The 23,241-nt window shown below is 42.0% G+C and overlaps 1 protein-coding gene across 1 annotated transcript; it reads right to left on the minus strand.

Annotated features, from left to right (window-relative positions):
* On the minus strand, positions 1 to 20,241 carry Clca4 (chloride channel accessory 4). Its single transcript, XM_050160222.1, has 14 exons — positions 19,585 to 20,241; positions 15,956 to 16,096; positions 15,609 to 15,756; positions 14,626 to 14,734; positions 13,167 to 13,344; positions 10,798 to 11,016; positions 8,348 to 8,575; positions 7,284 to 7,461; positions 6,056 to 6,162; positions 3,855 to 4,070; positions 3,040 to 3,307; positions 2,182 to 2,352; positions 941 to 1,174; positions 1 to 625 (listed from the first exon to the last, which is right to left on the minus strand). The coding sequence occupies exons 1-14, from the start codon at positions 19,744 to 19,746 to the stop codon at positions 177 to 179; spliced, it is 2,808 nt and encodes a 935-aa protein (XP_050016179.1). The 5' UTR covers positions 19,747 to 20,241; the 3' UTR covers positions 1 to 176.
* Positions 20,242 to 23,241: the final 3,000 nt, after the last annotated feature.

Here is a 23,241-nt window from a genome sequence, read left to right on the forward strand (position 1 = left end):
TAAAAACAGTTTTTGTCACTATTTATTTTAAGTGAATAAAATTTTAAATTTGTAGTTTTTCATGAGTGGGTGTGCTTAAAAGCATTCTTTTAAATCCTCTTGAAACTATTTCTGAGTTCATGATCACATAGGATGCACTTAAAAACCCAGAAGTATCCTTTTATTTATGTTGCTTTTCAAAACGATGTTTCAGCGTTTGATGAGGACCTTCTTTTCTTTAGGACACAAACAGTGGCACTTAGAATAATGCAGACAACTGCAAGGGAGCCGACTACAGACAGCACAATAGTGGAAACACTAACTCCAGACTGTGGACTTCCACCAGGACTCCCGGGGCCCTCAGGACTCCCGGGACCGTCAGGAATAGCATCTGCTTGAGGGATGAATAGTGTTACTTGTGCGATGTTGGACAGTTCTGAACTCAAATCACTTTTGTCGACACTTTTCATGGCAATGAATATGTAGGTTGCATTTTCTTCTGAGATGTTTTCTGGTTTGAAGGCAAAGGTTTCCTTGGAGTTGGCCTCGTTTGGTAACAGGTCAGCCGTATTAACTTGAAGAGCCTCATCAAAATTGTTTCTTAGGTCAGTAATATTTTCACTTATTCTTATGATATACTGTTGAGCTAAGAGAAATGTTATGGGTTAGTTGCTGCATCTTACCATGTTAAATTTCTTTCTAGTTATTCTCAAAAATATTTAACATGTAAAGTATGCTCATATCAAAAGTCTTACCCATTTTTCAATAAAAACTGAGCATGACTTTTAATCACTGGCATGAAAAGCAAGATCTTCTTAAGAAATTATAAAGTATCAGATCATAAAAGTCCCACTTGGCTGAGTTCTCAGTGAGCAATCACTCTCACCTGTAATCTGTCTGCTATTGCATCACACTGGACACATCTCACCTGAGTCAAACCTGCATGACTCTTTGTTCTTACCTTTTCCACTATCAAAATCATCTCCCGGTGCTGTCCATGTTAGGCTGATCTCTTCCCCATCAAGCGTGGCCTGAAGGTCTGTGATTTGACTTGGGGGGTACAGGTCAGGCAAAGGACCAGATGGAACATCAGATACGATAAATGCACCTCCAGATGCTGCTCTGCTGAAATTCTCCAGGACTGGCTGAGTAACCTCTGTCGTTTCAGGTCTTGGTGGGTTCCCTTCAATTTCACCTGCATTTAAAATTCTCTAGATTAAACTGGATGGAACTGAGCTAGTGTTTTTGGAGCTTGGTCCGTCAACTTCCTGACCCTACCTGTTTTTTTTTTTCTTTCTCTTTCCCTTATATAGCTGCATTTTATTATGTGCTACAATCATAAGCATTCAATTAATGGTAAATTTCTTCCTCCAGAATCCTTACCAAGATGTTATCAAATAAAATTGGACAACAACTTCCTTTGAAATGAAAACTTCACTGAATGAGAATGCTATGTAATTTGTTATATGAATTAACAAAACAAAATAAAAATAAATCCAAAACCAAACAAGGTGGCATTAAGCTTAGGCTAGCCTCAAATGCACTTAAGTAGCCAAGGTTAACCTTGAAATCCCTTTCCTCCTGCCTCTGTCCCCTAAGTGATGGGGTCTCAGGTGTGTGTCACCATGCCTCACTCGTATAAGCCTTAAGAAAAGTATTGCTTTATTCTCAAGTCATTTCCGATTAGAAACACGTCTAGAGAAATCAATGCCAGTTCTATCTTGACACTCAGATGACCTTCCTTCCAAGCTGGACGTGCTAAGAAATGATGCTCCCGATTTACTCCATTGCTTTAAAAAGACCCCCATAGTCACAAGATAAGGAGCAAGAAAAAAAAAAAATAAGGAGCAAGGAAAGGAAAACTTAAAACCATTGAAGCTCATGGAACCCAGAGGACAGATTCTCCCACTGGCTGGCACTGCAAGTCGTAGCCCAGTGGGCTGCTTCCTTTGTCCTGAGCTGAAAGGTTAACACATCATCGTTGACATGGAAGGGTGTTCCACACTAACCTAATAATAGCTGATAGGTTTTCTGTGTCTACTGTTTGTCAGACTTAGATTGAGTTAACTCAGAGACAATTATATGAAGATCTCATTCTAGAAATGGGGAAAGACACATTTTGAATTGTAAAATGTTTGGAGCCTCCATCATATCAAATCGCGAATATTATCCTGTGGGTTTATGATAATGTGAGCTACTCACCATTCACTACCCAGCCTGGGATGTAGGCGGCTCTATTCGACGGATGGCGTAAGCTTCTCCTGGCAGAATTTGTTCCTCCGTCAGCCCGCACTTTTAAGCTGTATTTGCCATTTTCTGAATAAGCTGTGAAGTACCTGGAGTAGATGCCATCATCTTTGAAAGTATCAGCCCCTTGTTGAAGACATAAAGAAATAAATTACAACACAAGTTTCCATTTACAGAACCCACGGAGTGCAGTGAGTGCCCCACGCACCCTACAGACAGGAGGAGAGAGAACAGCCTGCAAAAGTCCTAGCTTCCTGCCAGTGAGTCCTGGCATCTGATGCTGCAGGGCTAAGTCTTCCTCTATTGTGGTGCCTCTACCTTCTCCCGGGTCCTGGCTCTCATGACTAAGTGCTTTGTTTCAGCTGTGGGGACTCACTCTTGCTTCTCTCCTTTTCCCTGTCAGGATCCCAGGTTCTGTACCCCTCCCACCGGATTATTTGTACATCATCTTTGATGCTTTGACCATGCTTTCTTGGTGATGCTCCTCCAAGAAGCATGTAACTGGAATTCTTGCTCATGTTCTCAGTCTTCTGCATGAGCCTGTCTTAGCTAGAGACAGGCATTGCCTGCCAAGATTACGAACATGATTTTGGCAGCAGATGACATTTATTGAATGGTTACCAAGTGTGAGACGCTTGCTAAGCACTTTGTAAGACTTACCTGATTGCATTTCCTGCTGGTCTTGCTATTCATCTAGAATCTGTCTGTCTTAACTCGTCAGGTTCCCATCTTGTTGTACCCACTGCCTCAGGAACCCACGACACACTTTGAACTATAAAAATATAGGTTTATCCATAAAAGGCTGCAGCTTACCTGCACCATTGTCCAGCAGCTCCAGCTCTTCGATGCTTCCACTATTCGATTCTATGATAGCTGTCACGTGGGCTCCGATGATGGGTGTGTACCCTTGTAGAACTTCTGCATAAACGATCATAGGGCTGGGGAAACTGCTGGTGTCTCTGTTCATTTTAGCATTTACAGTGATGGGTGGCACAGAAGAACTTGCTGCTCGGGAGCTTACTGTAATTGTTAGTATTTCTTGGTCTGATTTGGCTTCAAGGTTGTAAGTCCAGGTGCCCGCCTAAAAATTTCAATGGAAACATGCAGCAAGCATTTAGAGTCCGACTACATTGTTCCATTATGTGACTTTAAGATAGTTGACAGAAGTTTTGTGGTTTATAAAGGTCTTAATTCTTCAGTTACCGAGGCTGAAATGGTTCAGACAGGGAGCCCTGCTAGTGCTGAGCGTGGTGTTTGCCTCGTGATTTCTCAACTGGAAAACAATGTTCTGATAAGTCTGCCCTGGCTTTGCCCTAATTCTTTGGCCTCAATGTCATGGAGTCTCTGTCTCCGCAAGGATCAGTGAGAAAAGGCAGTGCACTAAATCACAGAGACTCTTCATGTTTCTTCCTCGGTGTCCTCAGATACCCCTCCTTTCTACCAATCCATAAAGTCATTTTACCTTTACCTGGACATCACAGTTTTCAGGATTGCATGGGCAATGAAAGTATATAAATTTTATTTTCACTCTGAAGATGGTAAAATTGTTGTTACTCATATTCATGATGACTTTAGGGGCTCTTTGGGAAAATATTAGTTCAGGGGAAATTGAAAAGCTAGTGGCTTACCTGAGCTATTCCTGGGATACTGAAATAGGCCATTTTAGAATCTGTGTCCATTGTGAAATCTGTGACTTGTGTTCCTTTGGGATCCCATAGAGAAATGCCAGGAGCTGCGTTCTTCCAGGTTACAAGGAATAATGTGTTCTTTCCCACGGTGCTGTCAATTACCACAGTGTCGTTCAGCCAGTGATTACTGTCCAGTGTGTCTCCCTTACTTTCAAGCTGTTTAAATGTAAAACATAAAATGACAAAACTTAATGACTACAGAAGTAAATGGTTTTATTCTTCTGTCTACAGATAATTCTTTATATTTAATCTGGAAACAGTCTTACCTATATTGAGCTATCTTAGACCCCCCCCCACCTCTCTTCCTCTCCCTCTCTCCTCTCTCTCTCTCTTCCTCTCCCTCCTTCTCAAAAAGGGTTCTTATGTTCTCATGGTTGACCTGGTCGCCCTATGTACTTCAGGGTGGGTTCAAATTCCTAGCATTCTCTCTGTCTCTTCCTAACAACAGATTTGTCACCTTTCTGAAGGCTTATTCTGATGTGACAGCTACAAGGTTGGAAATATGGGGGCTGAAGAAAGGACAGGGTATAATAGGACATTTAAAGTGGAAACATCAGTTGGAAAGTTGAGGCTGTGACCTTGCTATGTGTTCTTAGCTTTCTGGGAAATGCTCGTTCTGTATTTTAGCTACGTGTATATGTGACACGCTTACTCATCTGGCTGATGACCCAAAAGACAACACTTGGGGTAATTAGAGTATTTTAATTGAGGCAGAGTAAAGGCGTCCAAAGAAAAGCAAAGACAGGTAAGAGTCTGGGATAGGACACTTGTCTAGTGCATTGGCGACTTTAGGTTCAGTTCCTAGGAAGACATAAAAGACAGTTGAGACAAGCTCTCTTGGATAGATTGTTAAAGAGGAATCTTTAAATGATTTTTTCCACACAGCATTGAGGGTGAAACATTGCACATGGAGTCTGTTCTAAAGAAGGAAAACTGGTTGTGAAGGATAGAATCCTGGGAAAAGAGAAAACAAAAGCCAGTTCTTTCTCTGAGAGAAGACATGAAGGAGTCTTTCATCTTTGTTGAAAGCTCTTAGCTGAGAAGAGTCAACATAATACATTATTCTTAAATCAGAAAATTGCAATTGCATGTTTATCATGTAAACATAATGTTTTGAAACATTATAAATGGGCCAAGAACTATTTAACACAAACATTTTCTCACTACACATAGAGAACACTTCAATTCACTTTCTAATCTATTGCACCAAATATGATACACAATGCTATCAGTTATAGTAGTCACTATGCTTATATAATACATCTCCTGAACTTATTACCTAACTGAAAGTTTGTATCTATTTCCTAACATCTCTCTGATCCTCACATCTTACCAGTTGATGCTTATTATGGTTTTTATTTTTTTCTATGAATTCAGCTATTTTGGATTTCAAGTGTACATGAGGCCATACTTCTCATCGTTCTATGCTTGGCTTATTTCACCTAACATGACGTCCTAGGCTATCCAGTTTCACCCATGTGTGTGCTTCCTAGGGGTGTCAGTTTAGGAAGACTAGAACATATCATTTCTACTCCATTCCAACCTCAACCCCAAACAGCTTCAGCCCTAATAGAAAATTCTTTCAAGCATCACTCTGTTGCCTAAAATTTTGGTCCCAGGTTAAGCAAGCAAGACTTTAAATGGATTTGGAATAAATTTGAGTGCGAGTGCCACCCACACATTTTGTCTCTTCATCAGCAAAGTCTTAGAAAACAGGGTCACTTGGGTTCCACAATGGCAATAGGAGAAATGAATGTGGGGCACAGTTTTTCCTTTGTATTCCAAGCACCACCATTAAACTCAAATTCCCATCGACTCAGATGCCTGTACCATGCTTCCAGCTGGTCCCCGTTTACCTTTGTTATTTTCACCCATCGTGTGTATGAATACAGCTTGGCTTTGAAAATTTGTGCCTTCTTTTTGTTTTCACTATTTAAAAACTTACCGCAGGTATCTCAAGTGAGAAAGAAGGAATTTATCTCTACTCTTTCTACACATTAAAAAAGCCACCACCTAAAGTTTTTAACATATCTTATCTATAAATGTCTCCTTTCGCATGGTTTCATGTGTTCTGCCCTTGTACCTTTTCTTGGTTATGGCAAAAACAACCATAAAACCTCTAGGGATGGGAAAACGCTGACCTGAATTGACTTCTGGGTGACATCAGCATTTTCTGAAGTAAGAGCTCCAAAAGCATCCATGAGACCATTATTCTGGGCTTCATCTGTAGAATGGGCAAACGAGCCTCCTACAATGTGAATGAGTAAGGTTTTTTTTTTTTTTTTTTTTTTTTTGTAGAACACGTGTACTTACCACATTTTAATAATTAACAAGGTAGCAGTTAAAATAAAGTCAAAGTTTCCATATAAATAAAGTAAATTGTCAGAAAATCCTTAAGATCATCTCTGAAATGATAATTGACTATAATGCATCCTAACTGTGAAACAAAACCCACCTTATCGCCTCAGTATAGAAACCTCTGTTGAATGAGGTTTGTCATTTTGTTGTTGTTGACAATGAAAGACACTACAGTTGTGCATATTTAAGCTCACAGATTTTATACAGTCCTTTAGGGGAATTATTAACCCTATATACATCATTTAGATTTTTTTCAGAAGGAAATAGATTAGAAGCACAGAATTGGAAAGGCAAAAGAGTTGCAGTATTGAGGTATCTTGAAAATAACTGGAACTGTGGAGATGAACTGGGGATAAGCAGTGTGGACAAGTTTAAAAAAGCACTATTGTTGGTTAGAGTATTTGTGACAAAATAAATTGTATAGATGGCCATAAAAGTGTTTGAAGTGTTAGGAATTTGTATAGCAAGCCACAAAAAGTAAGTATATATATATCTGTTACCATGAAAGCTAAATCAGTGTAGTAATTGATACTTGTATTATTGGCTCTGCATTCTCTACTGTGTTTAAGAAGGTACTAGAAGTATGCAATCAGTTTCCACCACATATTAAAATAGCAGTCACCACAGTTAACGCTTATCAAGAAATTTTGTATTTTCTCATTGCCTTTGGTTCCTGGAAAAAGACCCAGACTTTGTTCAAGGCCCAGCTTGGAAACCTCCACTTTTACAACATGTTGGGAACATGGAAGGCATGTTTGCCTCAGTTTAACTCTATTCTATGCTTTTGCTGTTATAAAGGAGTGTGACCCATGTGTTTGGATTGACAGTTTTGTGTGCTTTTCCAGTCTATTGAACTACAAGGTAATGAGGACAGAGGTTGTGTCTGTTTAACTTTGTTCTCCAATCCCTGGCCTGACTTTTGCAGAATGAAGCTTAGAAGATATGGTTGAGCATCATTTCTATATTCATATACAACAATTGGAATTCTGTAATATAGAGATTGTGTTTCACCTGTTAGATCACTCATGTTTTTCACAGCGTACTCAAAATTTGGTCCCAAGGCAATGAAGTGAAGTATGGATCCGCTCTCTGTCACCTCATCAACACACTCTTTTGCAGTGGTGTCCTCCCCATCACTCATCAGCACAATGTCAGCTCCATTGATTTCGAAACCTCCAATTTTAAGTACCTGCAAGCATAATTCAGAATACCATTATTATACTAGATCAGCTATCCTGATGGAGAATTTACAAAAAGAAGTTGAATAGAAAAAGTTTAAGAAAGAAGAGATAATTTCTATAGAATCATAGAATTTATACTCAATGGTCCTGGGAGAGCACAAACGTATTATTTTTCTGTCTCCTAAATACAGGGGATATTTGTTAACTGAATGATAGGTGGGCTCAGGCATCATGAAAAACTTTCATGACTAAATGACAGAGGCATCTGAAAAACCCAAGCAAATAGATATTCAAAATATGGACTGCATTTTCTTCCCCTGATACACTCTGAACAAGTCTACAGCATACAAAATCAGTTGTACATATAGCCAGATGCATTAAATAGCAACGTTAAAAGGTAATGGATTTTACCAGGTTGTGGCACACATCTTTCATTCCAGCAATTATGAGGCAGTGGCTGGGGAATCTCTGATCTGAGGCCCAGCCTGGTTTATATTTCAGGACAGCCTGGGCTACAAAGAGAAACTCTGTCTCAAAAAACAAAAGACAAAACAAAGCAAAAATGGTGATGGACTCCAAACTAGAAATCTTTTGGACACTTAAATAAATGTTCTAAGCGTGTTGAGGTGAGAGTTATTTACATTTACTTGAGACAGGGTCTCACGTTTCTCTTGCTATCCTCAGATGATCTAGCCAAAGATGATCTTGAATTTCTGATCCTTCCAAGTGCTAAGATAACATATATCAAAGTTTCTCTTTTTGGTGTGTGCTTTGTCCCAAGCCTTTTAAGATTATTTATGTCAAAATGAGGAGGCAAGTAAGAACAGTAGCACTTCACAAGAAAGGCCCTAACAGGAAAACAGAGAACAAGATACATTTGCAGTAGATTTTCACCTCGAATGCACGTCGGATTCCACTGCAGATGGAGGTCCCTCCACCGGCACTCGAAGGCAAGAGTTCCCGAAGCTTGCTTCTCTCGGCTTCACTGTTTATTTGGATCATCTCACTTTTAGTAGTGGCCTGGTTATTAAAGTGGACCATTCCTACCCAGGACCCATCTTCAATGATCTGAATTAGAAAATATTGTGCTGCTTGCTTCAATCGATTGAGGCGATCAGAAATCTGATTGAAGAAATGATAAGTAGAAAAATACCTAAGTGATTTTCAATTGGATGGTAAGGGCAGACCTCATAAAAGGGGTGCATGAGGTTTATTGGCAAGAATGGTCTATAACTATTAATTTGTACTGTCAAAGAAAGCAATTGTAATTTTTTAACTGGTAAATATATGAGGTGTAGCATGTGTAGCATGGGACACAGAAGAAGGGGTTCCCAGTCGCTAACTCCCCAAGTTAAATTGCAGCTTGCATTGACACTAAGGCAGTGACTCTCATCTTAGTGGCCCAATTCCCACTGTAGCCGCTCCTGTTAAAATTTATAACCTACGGTTCAAAACCACAGACTCTCCTGGTCTCCAAACACAGCTGGACTGAGCAATTCAGTACGGAGCAGTCTCCTCAAGGGTGAAATTTACCTGAGTTCCAGGTAATTCCAAGAAGGCCGGCCTGCCCTGTCCCCTTCTGCTAACCTTCCCCCACTGCTTCCCCTCCAGTGGGCTGACTGCGTTGGCTTTCTGGTAACTCACCAGCAATCATGTCTCTCTCCACTAGATGAATACCCGGAAGGTACACTTCATGTATTTGTTTTCTCTAGATCCTCCTTGCAACCCATACCCAAATTTGCTTGGGACCTTCTTGAATCAAATCACAATAAAGCTCCTACATATCCAGAGCTTTGCTCTACCTGCTTCTCTGTTGTTTTTGTCTTCTTTCTTTTCTGTTTTGTATTATGTTTGGTTTGTGTGGTGAGTGTGTGGCTGTCCAAGGATACTTGTGCTACAGCACACATGTCATGGAACACACGTAGAGGTTAGAGGGGAACTATAGCGAGTCAGAGTTTACCTTCCACCAATTGAACCAGAGTTTGAACTCAAGTCGTTAGGCTTAGCTGCAAGTGCCTTTACCCACTGAGCTGTTTTCTGCCATTATTATTATTATTATCATCATCATCCCACCAGCCCGGTTTTGCCTTTAACCTGGATCTACTAGTACCCTGTCTGGAGTAGGCTCCTCACCTTTGAATCAGCAATCTCTTCTCTTGTAAGACATTTCTAGGACTACTCATGTGTGGGACTTCTGAGCATTCTTCTGTCTTTCACAAACCCTCGTGTTATTGAGGCTCATTTCACCAATTTCTATTGCTCTTTGCCCTTTCAGCACCACCTTCCCTCATCCACTGAAGCTTTAATTTCTGCTTTAGCATGCCTGTCCCTCTGCCACTGTGCAGTCATTCTGAATACTTTATCACACGACATCTAATTATTTGTGTTTCCCGTCCATTTGGGCAGCTATTTGGTAGTCACACATATGTTATGAACTCTGGATTGGATGTGGTTCAGGTTCCTAGCAGAATTCTTGCTCTGACTGGGAGAGGCAGAGGCAGTATTGATAAAATATTCAGAACTAGAGATATGCAAAAGGAACAGCAGCTTTCAGTACCCTATGAGTCCAGTCCTCCTGCCAGAAACTAGCCTCTCTCCTCAGTTTTAGAGGGCAGGATTGACATAGGCAGATAGGAAAGGGTGAGGGGAGAGAAAACATTACTAGACTATAAAAATATCTGCTTGTTTGGTTCGCTTTCTAAGACAGGCTCCCACTGTGCAACTCACAGACATTGAACTTGCGTAGTCTCCCAAATTCTAGTATTACAGGAACATACTTCCCCAGCTCAGCCAAAAGGAACTATGGACTTCTCAAGAACATGCACCTCTGTTTTCAAAGTCTAGCACAATGCCTGTTATTCTGTGCCTGATAATAGAATGAAGGAAAGACTACATTTGTTCTTCGTGGTGATGCTGCTCTTTTTATGTCTGAGGAGAGCACTTGAGCAGCTGGGAAATAACAGGATACCATGTTAGGCATTCTGCTCATTGATCTTGTTGCGTGAGCTGAACTGGAGTCTAAGCATACACTAATATACAGCAGTCTCATGTTCCCTCATGTGGAGGACCCATGGTTAAAAACAATGTTATTTCAATATCGTGTTCCCACTAAAGGGAATCCCTTAGCTTAGCTGGTCTTAGATGTCTTTCTCTAAGCAAAATATTTTTTCAATATCTTTCAGGTTATGATCTCAGAAAGTAATACTGCTTTATGACATTATACAGTTTTTAAAAATCCACATAGCAAGTAGTGTTGAGGGTGTTTTTTTGTTTTGTTTGTTTGTTTTTTGTCTTTCAGTTATCCCCATTCCTACCCTGTAAGACAGAATGAGCCATGAACTTACAGTCATACTCCCAGACACATCAAGAACGAGGCACGCGATTCTCTCATGGATTTTCAGCAGCGAGAAGGTGGGTGGAGAGGGTGGCGTGTCCATGGGCACGTTGTCAATAAAATCTTCGGAACTGCTGATTACGTCCCATGTGCTTCTCAGATTGCACTTTTCATTATGTAGAGTTGGAGCCTCTTGGTTATGGTTTTCATCTTTGCAGAATTCAGTCACCTAAAAGAGTAGTAAAATGTAGAAAATTACTATTTCATGTACTTAAAAAAACGATCTGAAAAGTAAAGCGAGTGTAGTTCGGAGTTAGAATGTCAAAGTAACTAAGCCAGAAAAGTGACAGTAGTTGATTCTTTGCTAAGGTCCAGGACCTCACTAGCCACGGAAGCTGGTGATGTTGACAGTACCAGGCTCGACTCAAATCCAATTACATAGCCGTTGGCTGCCCCCTACGTGTGAGTGACATTATTGCATCTTTATGCATATCTTGCCATGCTGGTCACTGTTCTGGCTCATAGGTGTTGCAGTTGGAGAACTGTTTAATTGCTTCCCTCCCTTGGCAGCTTCATAGTGTTTTTCTGGAACCGTAGAAGTTAGACCACAGGAAAGAGGCTCTTAGGTTAGAATCAGCTTAGGTCATCTGAGTCCTATGCCCTGAATGTGTGGTGTATTCAGCAATAGGGGCTAATTATCAAGGCCTGAAATGCAATTAAGGGCTGCATCAGTAATATATTGATTGGGCTGCCCTGACCAACTACATGGTACTGGAGTTTTTGTTAGTCTGTGGTTCTTGTGTAGGGGCACTGCTAGCCCGTGTCTTAACCCCTCCTCTCTCTGTGTGTATGTGTGTGCACATGTGCTTAGAATCTTATATAAATAAAAATATCAAATAATATGATTTCTTGAGTCTTAAACAACCATGGTGTGACTTGTCTCTTGTCCCTCATCCTTACATCCACAGATAGGTGTGGTGGTACTTCATCAAAGAAGTCTTTTTTTTTTTTTTTTTACAATAATGGGTTCCATCCCAAAAAACCAGAACTAGATACAATGAAGAGATCAACAGATCTTGTGGAGCCCAGCCCCAATGGATACATCTACATCACAGCTCCTGCATCTATTGTTGCGGAATATTTAACTCTGTAAAGATGTGTTACATTTGTCTATGTTGTGGAGTATTACTTTAACTGTGTAAAGGTGTGTTACATTTGTTTCAGATGCATTTGTTTAATTATAATGATGTGTTGGTTTGTTTCACTTTGCCTCCCTAATAAAGAGCTGAATGGCCAACAGCTAGGCAGACAGAAGGATAGATGGAGCAGGCAGAGAAAATAAATAGGAGGAGAAATCTAGGCTTGAGAAGAGTGGGGGAGAAGGAGAAGAGAACAAGGGAGAGAGGTACATGCCTGGGGCAGAGCCAGGTAACTGACAGCCAGATATGCTATGGAGATAGTGGGAAACTAAAGAAGAGAGAGAGAGAGAGAGAGAGAGAGAGAGAGAGAGAGAGAGAGAGAGAGAGAGAGAAGAGCTAGCAAGAAAGAAGCCTAAGCTAAGATGAGCATTCATAACTAGTAATAAATCTCCACGTCATGATTTGGGAGCTGGTTGGTGGTCCAAAAGAAAAAGCTTGCTATGATCAGGGAATATTTTGAAAAGGAGGTAGGAAGATTGTAAGAGTATAAGAGTCAGAATACCTGGAAGTCTGCGAAAGTCTCTACTAGAAATGGCCGCATAAACAAGACCAAGACAATGGCAACTTCAAGCAACATGTTAATGTGGATGTAGAGGACCGAGACTTTCAAGGGCCTACCCCTAGTCAAAGAACCACAGGCAATTTGTGGTTTCTGGGAGGAGTATTAAAAACTTAATTTTTTAAAAAAAACAAGTCAGGTGGTGATAGCACACACATCTTTCATCTTAGCACTGAGGAGGCAGAGGCAGGAGGATCTCTGTGAGTTTGAGGTCAGCCTGGTCTACAGAGTGAGTTCTAGTACAGGCACCAAAGCTATACAGAAAAACCCTGTCTTGAAACACCGAGAGAGAGAGAATGTATTTAACAAATATGTATTGCTCAAGTGAAATATAATTAACAATGAAGTAGATTTAATATTATAATAGTTAAGAACAATTAGCTAAGTATTAATGTACAGAAGTGCTAATAATATATAATAGCAGATGAATACTTACCGTGTATCATTGAACTCTACATCAATATACTTATTTCTCATGTCATATTTAAGATCAACTATATCTCAGGTGGTAGAGTGCTTGCCTAGCAGTGTAAAGTGCCTTATTTTCATCTGATCATCGTTATAACTCTAAGATGAATGAAATCAGACAAGTCACTCAGACACAGCGACAGGCGTACTTACGGATTCGATGCTTTGCATGTACATTATGGATGCCTTTTCTGATTGATCTTTATCAAGAAAGAATTGACAGTCTCTTTCATATAACTTCGTGGTGGAATTAGTTCTGCAACTTCTGGTTGTACAGCTGTCTCCTTGGCATTTTTGGACCTTATTCACACCTGTGATACCTATAGTACACCTAGAAATATAGACGTGAATCTTAGAGATAGCAGGCATTGATTTGAAAAAGTGGTCCTGCTCACACTGAGTTTGTGATACAGTATTTCTTGTGTATCTGCCATGACCTTCCCACACTGATGGCAAAGGTTAAGGAGGGCATCATAAAACTACATGTTCTCTGGTTATTCAAGGGGTATCAGAGTACCTCAGAGAGAGGCAATGGAAGAAAGAATGATAGGTTTGTGTGTTATTGCATGGGGTGGGCCTAGGTGGCAGCGATCCTAACAGACAGACCAGGCTTTAGCTGCAAGTCATTTCATCGGCTTGCAGTTCAAACCCAGCAAGAGAATTATAGACCTAGTCATTTAGGGAAGTGCACAAATATGCCCATGCCACTATTGTTCCAAAACTGAGGAACATGATGATGCCATCCATATGACCATTTGTAATGATATCCTGTAGCAGAAATGACATGTAGCAGCATCATGACAAAAACAGAATATACCCAATACCTTCTAAGACCTGGCGTGGGGCTTGGGTGGCAGGTCTGCACCTTTCACCTCACCCCCTTCCCTGTGACAAGAACCCCAAACCAGGGGGATTTCAAGAGTGATGAGGATGCTGACACTAAGTTTTAAATTCATTTTCTCCAACTATTCTGATCTCTTACTTTCAGAATCAAGATAATGGCCTGTTATTAGTTATGATGCTACACTGATATTTTAAAATGATCTTTATAAATCCCAAAGAAGTTCTGAATTGGCTCCTTGCAGTTGCTTGACTTCTCACCCAGCCCACTTTCACTCATTATGTAACGTGAATAACTTTGATGTCTCAGCATCTACCTGGTCTAGATGAGTTCTGGCATCTATGGGAGACATGTGTAAATAGAACATGTCCAATAGCCATGCAAATGCTTGACATTGACATTGAAGCTATGGGTTTGTTTTGTTTTGTTTTTGTTTTTCCCAAGAAAATGTTTCTCTATGTAGCTTTGGAGTACGCCTGTCCTGGAATTCTCTCTGTAGACTAGGCTGGTCTTGAACTCACAGAGATCTACCTGCCTCTGCCTCCGAGTGTTGGGATTAAAGGCGTGCGCCACCATCGCCAGACTCAAAGCTATGTACATTTTACAGTCATCATCTTCAAGGATAATGGTCTAAAATGAGCGTAAAACAGGCTTGTGATATTGCATCTCCTATGTGCGTTGGGACAAAAATGAATGCTTGTCATTGGAAAGTAATATAGGGCAGTTAAAAGCCTATTTGTGAGGTCATTCCAGGGTACTTAGGAGTCATACCTTGTTGCTTCAATTTTCCTTGATGAAGCGGCATAGTATGGCTTCTCTTCACTGTATTCATCAAATACTCCCCAGCGAAGATGGGCCCATTCGTGGACAAACAGCCTTCCTATAAGAAAAATTTTCAAATACATGATCATAATTCAAGTGGAAAATTTCATATCCCCAAAATTTCTGGGCCAGTGAGGATGGCTCAGTGGGTAAACGTACTTGCCACCAAGCCTGACAACCTGAGTTCAATCCTTGGACCCCATGTGGTAGGGGGAGAGAACTGACTCACAAGTTGTCCTCTGGTACTCCTAAACACACACACACACACACGCACGCACACACACACAAGCACACATAAACACACATACATACGCACACACACATACACAAGAACACACACACATGCACGCACACACACACGCACACAGACATATGCACACGCAAGCACACACAAGCACACACACATGCACACACATACACACACAGAGTGCATTTAGGTTTAGATTTTCTGTGGTTCTTGAAGTTTACATTTTGTTTATAAAGGAATTTGTAGTAAATGATATTACATTTCTGTATAGGATACTAATTTTTAATTACACATCATGTTAAATCAGTGGAACATCGATGGAACATAGGCTGCAGTCACACTAAACTAGGATTTGACTTTCAGTTTTGGGGAGCCAAAGGTCTCACATGTTTTAATGGTTTATGGCTAACCCGGTCAACACCCTAGTCATTCTACTTTAGAGCTATTTTGAGGGTGCAGTTTTAGGAAAGACAGCCTGAAAATGCCCCTGAAGGGGTGGCAATGAAAGAGATTGAGATATGGTATTATGGATTATATAGAAAGGAAAAGGAGATCACTTGTTTAATGCACCCAGCTAATAAATAGAGCAACCCGGACTTAGATCTAAGCACTTCTTCTCCAGGGTCTGTTCATTTAACCTGAGTAAAGAGTTGGTTGTTGCAAGCGTGTAATGTTTAAGCCCTACCTGTAGGTCCATATTCAGCTTCTTTTTTCCCCAGCACAACGTCGGGAGTGAAGTGGATGTATTCTCCTCCCTCTCCGCAACCTGTGAACTGCCGGGTGTATGGTTCATCTCTGCCCGGGACGGCAGGGGGTGCAACTTTAACATCTGCCTGAGAATGTTTAAAAATATCATTAAAACTTGAAGAGCAGAAGAAACAAGTCAGAAAGACTATGAATGAATCAATTTGTGCCCAAACTAGCAAGCACCAGAAAACATTCTCATCCTCTCTCTCTCTCTCTCTCTCTCTCTCTCTCTCTCTCTCTCTCTCTCTCTCTCTCTCTCTCTCTCGAGAAAAGATTGACACTTACATGTGCGTAGCTCTCCTGTCCTGGCCTCTGGTACTGAGGTTTGTTTCTCCAACTCTCAGGAATTAATATAGATACATTTTTTAAATAAAATCTTTTTTCCGTGGCTTCAAACAAGTACGTAGATGCTTCAGTCACCATTTTCTATTATCAAAAGGAAAAGGAACACGTAAAGGAATATGTAGAAATGGCCAAGCAAGGGTGGTGTCGTGCTGCAGGGCCTCATCAGGCATTCTCCCAACGCAGTTACTACAAAAGTCAACCATTCATCAAGACTATTCGGCAGTGGTCTCCGCCCACACTTCTATCCCGTCAATCCCAAACTTGCTTCACCCTGTGCTTGGAAAGGCTCCCATCGGCAAGGAAGGCTAGCTGCCTGGTGATTGCAGTAATTGGTTCATATGAATATATATATATATATATATATTAGAGTCATTTATTTGGTTCTAATTTTGTGTTATCACTTTCTGGATGACTTATAGAATGCTCCGAAGCCCAGCGACCTTACTCTTTAATGGACACAAGTCTGGAATGAACTAACAAATATTCTAAGACTGCTTGATGTCATTCCTGATTTCAGGAAATTTGAGTCAAAACATCTTTTGCAGATGAAAGGGGAGGAAAATAGCCCACAGGAGTCCTCAGGATTGGACTCTCCGTACTCCTGGAAGGGCTAGGAACGCTGCACACTTGGAGGGAGGTGCAGTGGAAAATTCTATAGCACAGAATTGTTGCCCTGCTACCAACGTGAAAATACGTGATTTTCCTCAGTATCAAAGTCACTATGATTTATTAAAAGAATTTCTCTTTACAGAGTTCCTGTCTAATAAAGGTAAACAGTAGGTGAAAACCACCCAAGGCAACCTATTCCTTACAACCAGAGCTCTCAGCGGTAAGTAAAATATAAATAAATATAAAAGAAAGGAAAATAAGTAAAGGTAGAAATATCTTTTCCTCTCAGGAGCCATCTTGCTCTCCACTGCCGTATTTATCAGGGCAGACCCCTCCGGCGCCTCCAGCTTTAACATAAGCCCACAGCAGAACTGCTCCTCAAGGCCTCCCTCTTTCCCCCTGCTCCACGCAGAGAGTCCAGGGTTCTGACTCACATGTGTGGCAAGAAGTCAGCAAAGTCATTAGTAAGTCATGAAATGATGAGTCAGAAGACTGGAGTTCAGAGAAACGAAGGCCTAGTGCAAGAAGGCTGTGAAGAACTCTAAGGCACGCGGGAAGTTGTTCAGCACCCACAGAAGGACCGTGAAAGAATTCTCTCTCTCTCTCTCCCTGTATGCCACCCCCCCAACATTTTAAAGAGAGATATGTAGTTTGTCATGTTCTGCTGGAACAGGGGACAACAGTGTTTTGATGGCTCAAATGGAGTTATGGATTGGACTAGTAGGCTTGCTGTGTACAATTGTGTAGGTTGTGTATTATTATATAGCCAGGGGACTGCATTTCCTGTAGAGTCTCCATGGCCACTGGCTATCTTAGCTAGCAGTGTGTTCTTAGGTCGTGGAGAGATGACAGAGACCCTGTAGGTGACTGTCATCTCCAGGGATACCTCAGGTGCCCAATAATGATTCCTCAGAGTTTTCTAATCAGTTTTCTACCTATGATAGTCCTTCTAAATTCCTCCTCAAAATTCCTACAATGTTTTTGATTTTTAAAAAGTGAAATATCAGTGTTTGCAAATGTGATCATGTTTTAAACCCAGAAGGAACACAAACACAAGGTACAAATCATTGTGTAATAAGTAGATGATGGCCATTCACAAAATTGCCTGATGATATAGGACTTTGCAAAAGGCCAAGTTTCAAAAACCACTAAACTATAGACATGTTGGCAGAGGACTGCGTTTCTCCTTGTAATATTCAATAGAAAACCATGCTAAGAATACGTTATTTTTTGTCTCTAAAAATACCTAGCAAAAACCTGTTTCTGAATTCAAAGAAGGTTGAAACTGACCCTTTACCCCCAAACACCAAGAATCTTTCATTCAGAGTTGTTCTCATTGGTTATAGAAAAAGCAATCTTTATCCTTGAGAGCTCAAAGAGTACCAGCAAGTATCATCTCTGGGTTGCAGTGTAGTTTCCGGAATGTCAAGAGGGTGCCAAAGAAAATCGCCAGAGACAGTTCAGTTCATGCCCAGTAGGGAGTTCCACGGGCAGCAGTAGGACCCCTAGTGGGCAGGAGCTGAAGACAAGAAGTAGAAATGTCAAGTGCCCGGTGGAGCTGTGATGCCAGTCTCCACATGGAATGCTAGAGTTGGAAGAAACTTCAGCAAACCAAAGCCCTCTGTTGCGTGACCGGGTTCCTCCTCTGTTGCCAACCATCTGGTTGACTCATATTCTCTACGCACTGTTGCCTCTATGTTATTTAAGCATATACTTTCCAGCTCATTGTGGATTCAGATCCCTGTCTCTTTGTCCTGGATGTCTGAAAAGCACCTCAATCTGAAACTACACTAAGCTAATTCCTCCCCATCACCCCGGATTGGTCCAGCTCTTTCTTACTTGGAATTTTCCTTCCCAGCTGATGAAAGTTATACCCAAGTATTTAAGTCAAAGTTGTGAAGTTTTTCTTGCCTCTTAACATTTCCTCCCTACCTGTCCCTTCCCACACACGTAAACCAACAACAATGTTGTCTTTGATACGCTCAAAACATGTTCAGAGTCATACACGTTAATCATTCCTGCTACCTCATTGTCGTCATCAACATCCCTATTGGCCAGCTACAGCCTAGATCCTTCTGCATCCCTACACTACCATGTTCATACAGTGGATGTGATACGTGCAAGCCGTCTACAGTTTTAAGTAGTCAGGATGGCCATAGAATAGACACCAAAGTGTCCATAATTTCCGCTAAGATCTCCTTCATGGAGTCTCATATTTCTCAGAGGGAAAGCAAAAACATCCTTTTCTAATGGTCTGGATTCTGCCATTGTATGTGACCTTATCCCAGCTCCTTTAAGCCTCCCGTCCTGCTGCTTATTCCCCGCTATTTCCTTGATCACGCAAGATGCTATCACCCCCATGAAGCTCTCATCTCTTCTCTTACTCATCTTGGGTTGCTCAGATGTCACATTATGAGGGAGGGCCACTCTGGGTATCCTGAATGAAACAGTTACTAGGCTCTTGCTTACTGCAGCAGCACCCTGCTCTGTCACCCTTCCCCGACTTTGCCACCCTTGCCTACAAACATCACATCTGCTATCCCACTCACTTCGGTATCAGTGATGACTCTAAAAAAGAATACAAACCCTATAGTTCTTTTATGTTTTAACTTATTTCTCTTCCTTCAAGGATACACACGCATGTGTGTGTACACACACAATAAATAAGTAGATTACAAAAACAGAACAAATCCAACTTCTAAATTACACACCAGGAAACAAGATCAGAGAGGCCTCTGCTTTGTCTTGGATCTTAGGCTAGAAAATGAAGTCCCTTCTAGAACCTCTAGGACTTTCCTCTAGACCATTTTAGAGCCTTCATCTCACTCTGCATTCCCAAATCAAGCACACAGTTTTTGACCTTGCCAGAGCACTCAGAGGTTTCCATAGCAACTCTTACAACTGATATTAACCTTTCCACTTCTTAGAGCGTGAACACAAGCAAGCCCACCTTCTCTTACCTGTATTCCTTCAATTATTGCTTCATCTTCTGGCATAGCAGGATCGATAGCAACAATAACATCTTCATAGCCATTCCCATTCAGCTTTATCAGGGAAGAGTCAGATCCCTGGAGCTGGTACAGGAGAAGGAGGAGGAAAACAAGGCCCCTGGAGAGCCCCATCCCTCCTGTCTGGTTTCTCTGAGGCTTCTTCTTTGCGTCTCCTGCCAGGTCTATATATACTCCCCCAAATCACCTGCTGATGATGGAGAGATGCCGACTACGTAAAGGTCAATGTTCACATATGGGAAGTCACTCGGGTAGTTTATGCAATAGTTTTATGATTTGGCAGTGGTTAAAGAGTTCAGAGCATTATAAAACACAAAGTACACTTTCTTCTCAGGACAAAAGATATTGCTTCCTAAGTTTAGTTAATTTCCCAAGTATACACATAGACTTTGTGATTTCTATAGAATGGGCTCTGAAAGGAAAACCATCATAAAATGAAGAGCAGTGCTAACACTCTCTATTTTAATTATTTAATTATTATCTAGACTGTCTGCGGCGAACTCCCTGGCCAGCAGGAAAGAACAGCCACCAGACGAGGATTCTTCTCAAATCACGCTTTGGATTTGAGCCTCTTGGTTGAAGGGAGAGCAGAAAGCAAGGGGCCCCGAGCTCTGAGCTGCAGCTACTTATATAGGGAGTCTGCCTAGCAACCTTTGATACTTTAACTGCTTTTCTGGAGACCCACCAGCAGGAAAGAAAGCAAGGGAAAATCTCTGTCAATTACAGACCACAAGGAAGTTCCCCTGCCGGTCAGGGGAAGTGTGGGCAGCTAGATCGCAACAACTCATCCTGTTTTCTGGTGGAAGAACTGCAACCTTTATTATGGTATCAAGAGAGGCCGGGGCCAAATGCCATCTTGTAATGGCAGCCATTCAAATCGGCTCCCTGCAGTTCCCCCTTTTTGTTTTTCTCAGTGAGGTCTTACTCCCGTTCAGGTCCTCACCTCATGATGTGAGAACCGATCAAAGGAGGCCCAAAACTCCTGGTACTCCTTCTCCCGTGCAATGGAATAAACTCCTGGGAGGTACAAAGGCAGTACTCAGAGTAATAATGCATATCTTCCTCAGTGCAATGGAGAATTTCTCCTTGAGAGTGCAAAGGCTATGCAAGGAACAAACCTACTGGCCTTTTAGGACAGATAATCATACTTGGGGTGAATCGCCATTCTCCAAAGCGGCTAACGCTCGTAGAACCGTAACCTTATCTCGAGATGTCTGAGCTCAGGGGCGACAAATTAACCATAGGCAGATTATACATCCCCAAACAAAAGGGGGGGTTCCCGCTGTCATGGAACCATCTCTTCAAGTCAAGCCCACCACCAAAAGGTCAAACAGGTTCAGCTGGGGCTTGCGAAATTGAAGTGAGCACCGAGCAGAACACAGCAGCAATGTCCCAGTGAAGGACTCAGCAGTCGAGCCAGGGTCACAAGAAGCTGCTTCAAAAAACCGGGAAAAACAGCGGCATTGTGGCGAACAGGAACAGTGAATAGTGTTGGAAGTAATCAGTCTATTCCCAGTATGTCTATCAGTGCCTGCAGCTAAAGCAGCAGTGTTAACAATCTTCCAGATACCTCGGATGACAAGAGTGAGCTTGACATGATGGAGGGAGACCATAGATTCTTGCCTCCAGAAAATCCCTCAAGATTGAAAGATGAAGAAACTTCTTTTCCAGGAGGCACATAATGGACCAGCGGTAGAAGCACAGGAAGAAGAGGAGGAGCAAGATCATGGTGTTGGCCAAACAGGAATCGGCTTAGGGAAGGCAGACAGTATTCCCCATCTCTGCTCCGCCCGAATCCGGATTGTCACCGCCATCGTCATCAGGAACAGCAGTGGCATCATCTTCGACAGGATCAGCAGTATCAGCATCCTGAAGAGCGGCGGGGTCATTTTCATGATGGACTTCAACAGTTCTGGTTAGGCGGCTTGGGACACAATGAGGCACTTCTCTCCTTGGGGGCAGGGAAGTCCGGACCAAGGACCTCTCTCCAATCGCCTCTGGAAGTCCTCTGTGGGGCGTCTGCAGCCTCGACTCAGGTCCAGCTTTTTTCTTTCTGTGAAAAAAGCATAACATATCCTCGACCCCAAATATAAATAGGTCGGGGTTTTTCATAATGCATTGTAAGGGCTTTTCCACCTTGCCCTAGCAAAGGTCAGCTTGGTGTTATCATGCCAGATCCGTTTGTAACAGGATCTTTCTGCAACTTTTATGAGTTGCTTTCAAGGAGCCTTGTTACATTTTACAATTTTTAAACAACAGTCAAAAGCTCCTATGGCATTTTCTTGCCAGGAAGCAAGCTGCAACAATGTATCCATAGCTCCAGAGTCCGGACTGCTTGCTTGAAAGAGAGTTTTCCCTGGCAGGAAGGCCCAGAAAGCCTGCATTTTAAAACAGCCAGTTTTTTTCCTGTTAAGGCTGAAAACAAAAATGCTTTACTCTAGTCTTTTCAAGCTTTATCCATCTCCATAAATTTCTATGTCCTGAGGCAAGTCCTGGTGTTTGCAGCTTTGCATACCCTCAGTGCTGCTTGGCTCTGGAGCTGCCTAGAGCTCCTTAGCCTTGGAGCCGTAGCTGCTCACACTCTACTGCAAACTCTGGAGGCCTCGGTAATTCGAACCAAATGAATATACCTCCCTTCCTTAGCGTACCTTGTTCAGTGGCAAGATTCAGCTCTCTACCAAGTTTATCCCAGGATGACACATTAAGATTGCCAGAGACAGCAAACCAAGAAGCAATTGTGTCATTCTCAGCTAAAAACCTTTCCAAAGTGCTCCGTAACAGCTCATTGAGAGCCAGAAAAATCAGGTGTGATGTTGAAGCGCCCATTCTAAAATCCTATTCTTCCTTTTAGTTTCATTTCTAAACCATCCACTTTGGTCATGGCTATACTTTCTTTAAACCATCCTCTTCTTCCCATTGAGGGTTCTCTTGAGTTTCTTTTTTAGGTATACCTTTTATCTTTTTATCCTTTTCCTTTTTACTATCCTTTTTTATCTTTATTCTTTTCAGTCTAGACCTGCCTAAGTCCCCCCCCTTTTAAATCAGACTCTGATAGGCTGTCCTGGTGTGCTTGCAGTGCCCTCCTCCCTTCCGTGCGCAACCAAAAGCAGCACAGAAAAAACGACAATGACGAGGGCCACAAAGATCAAGCAAAATACCTTAGGTGCAACCTCAGCAATCATCATACTTGGGAGACTCACCGACGTCGCCGCTCCGCGTGTCGAGTTCGGAATCCTATTTGGCCCCTCACTCGGTACCAAAGCTTGTCCCAGCGTCCTGGGTTTCGGCACCAGTTGCGGCGAACTCCCTGGCCAGCAGGAAAGAACAGCCACCAGACGAGGATTCTTCTCAAATCACGCTTTGGATTTGAGCCTCTTGGTTGAAGGGAGAGCAGAAAGCAAGGGGCCCCGAGCTCTGAGCTGCAGCTACTTATATAGGGAGTCTGCCTAGCAACCTTTGATACTTTGATACTTTAACTGCTTTTCTGGAGACCCACCGGCAAGAAAGAAAGCAGGGGAACATCCCTGTCAATTACAGACCACAAGGAAGTTCCCCTGCCGGTCAGGGGAAGTGTGGGCAGCTAGATCGCAACAACTCATCCTGTTTTCT

The sequence above is a fragment of the Alexandromys fortis genome, unplaced genomic scaffold (assembly GCF_014885135.2).
Source record: "Alexandromys fortis isolate MF-2015 unplaced genomic scaffold, M_Fortis_MF-2015_v1.1 scaffold_124, whole genome shotgun sequence".
Taxonomy (NCBI): Eukaryota; Metazoa; Chordata; class Mammalia; order Rodentia; family Cricetidae; genus Alexandromys; species Alexandromys fortis.

Coding starts and splice junctions, on each gene's coding strand:
- Clca4 (XM_050160222.1), bottom strand. CDS start 19,746: ATGGGGCTCTCCAGGGGCCTTGTTTTCCTCCTCCTTCTCCTGTACCAG. Junction 1,175..2,181: donor CCCAGGCTGGGTAGTGAATG/GTGAGTAGCTCA, acceptor TTTTAAATGCAG/GTGAAATTGAAGGGAACCCA. Junction 626..940: donor TGATTTTGATAGTGGAAAAG/GTAAGAACAAAG, acceptor CATTTCTCTTAG/CTCAACAGTATATCATAAGA.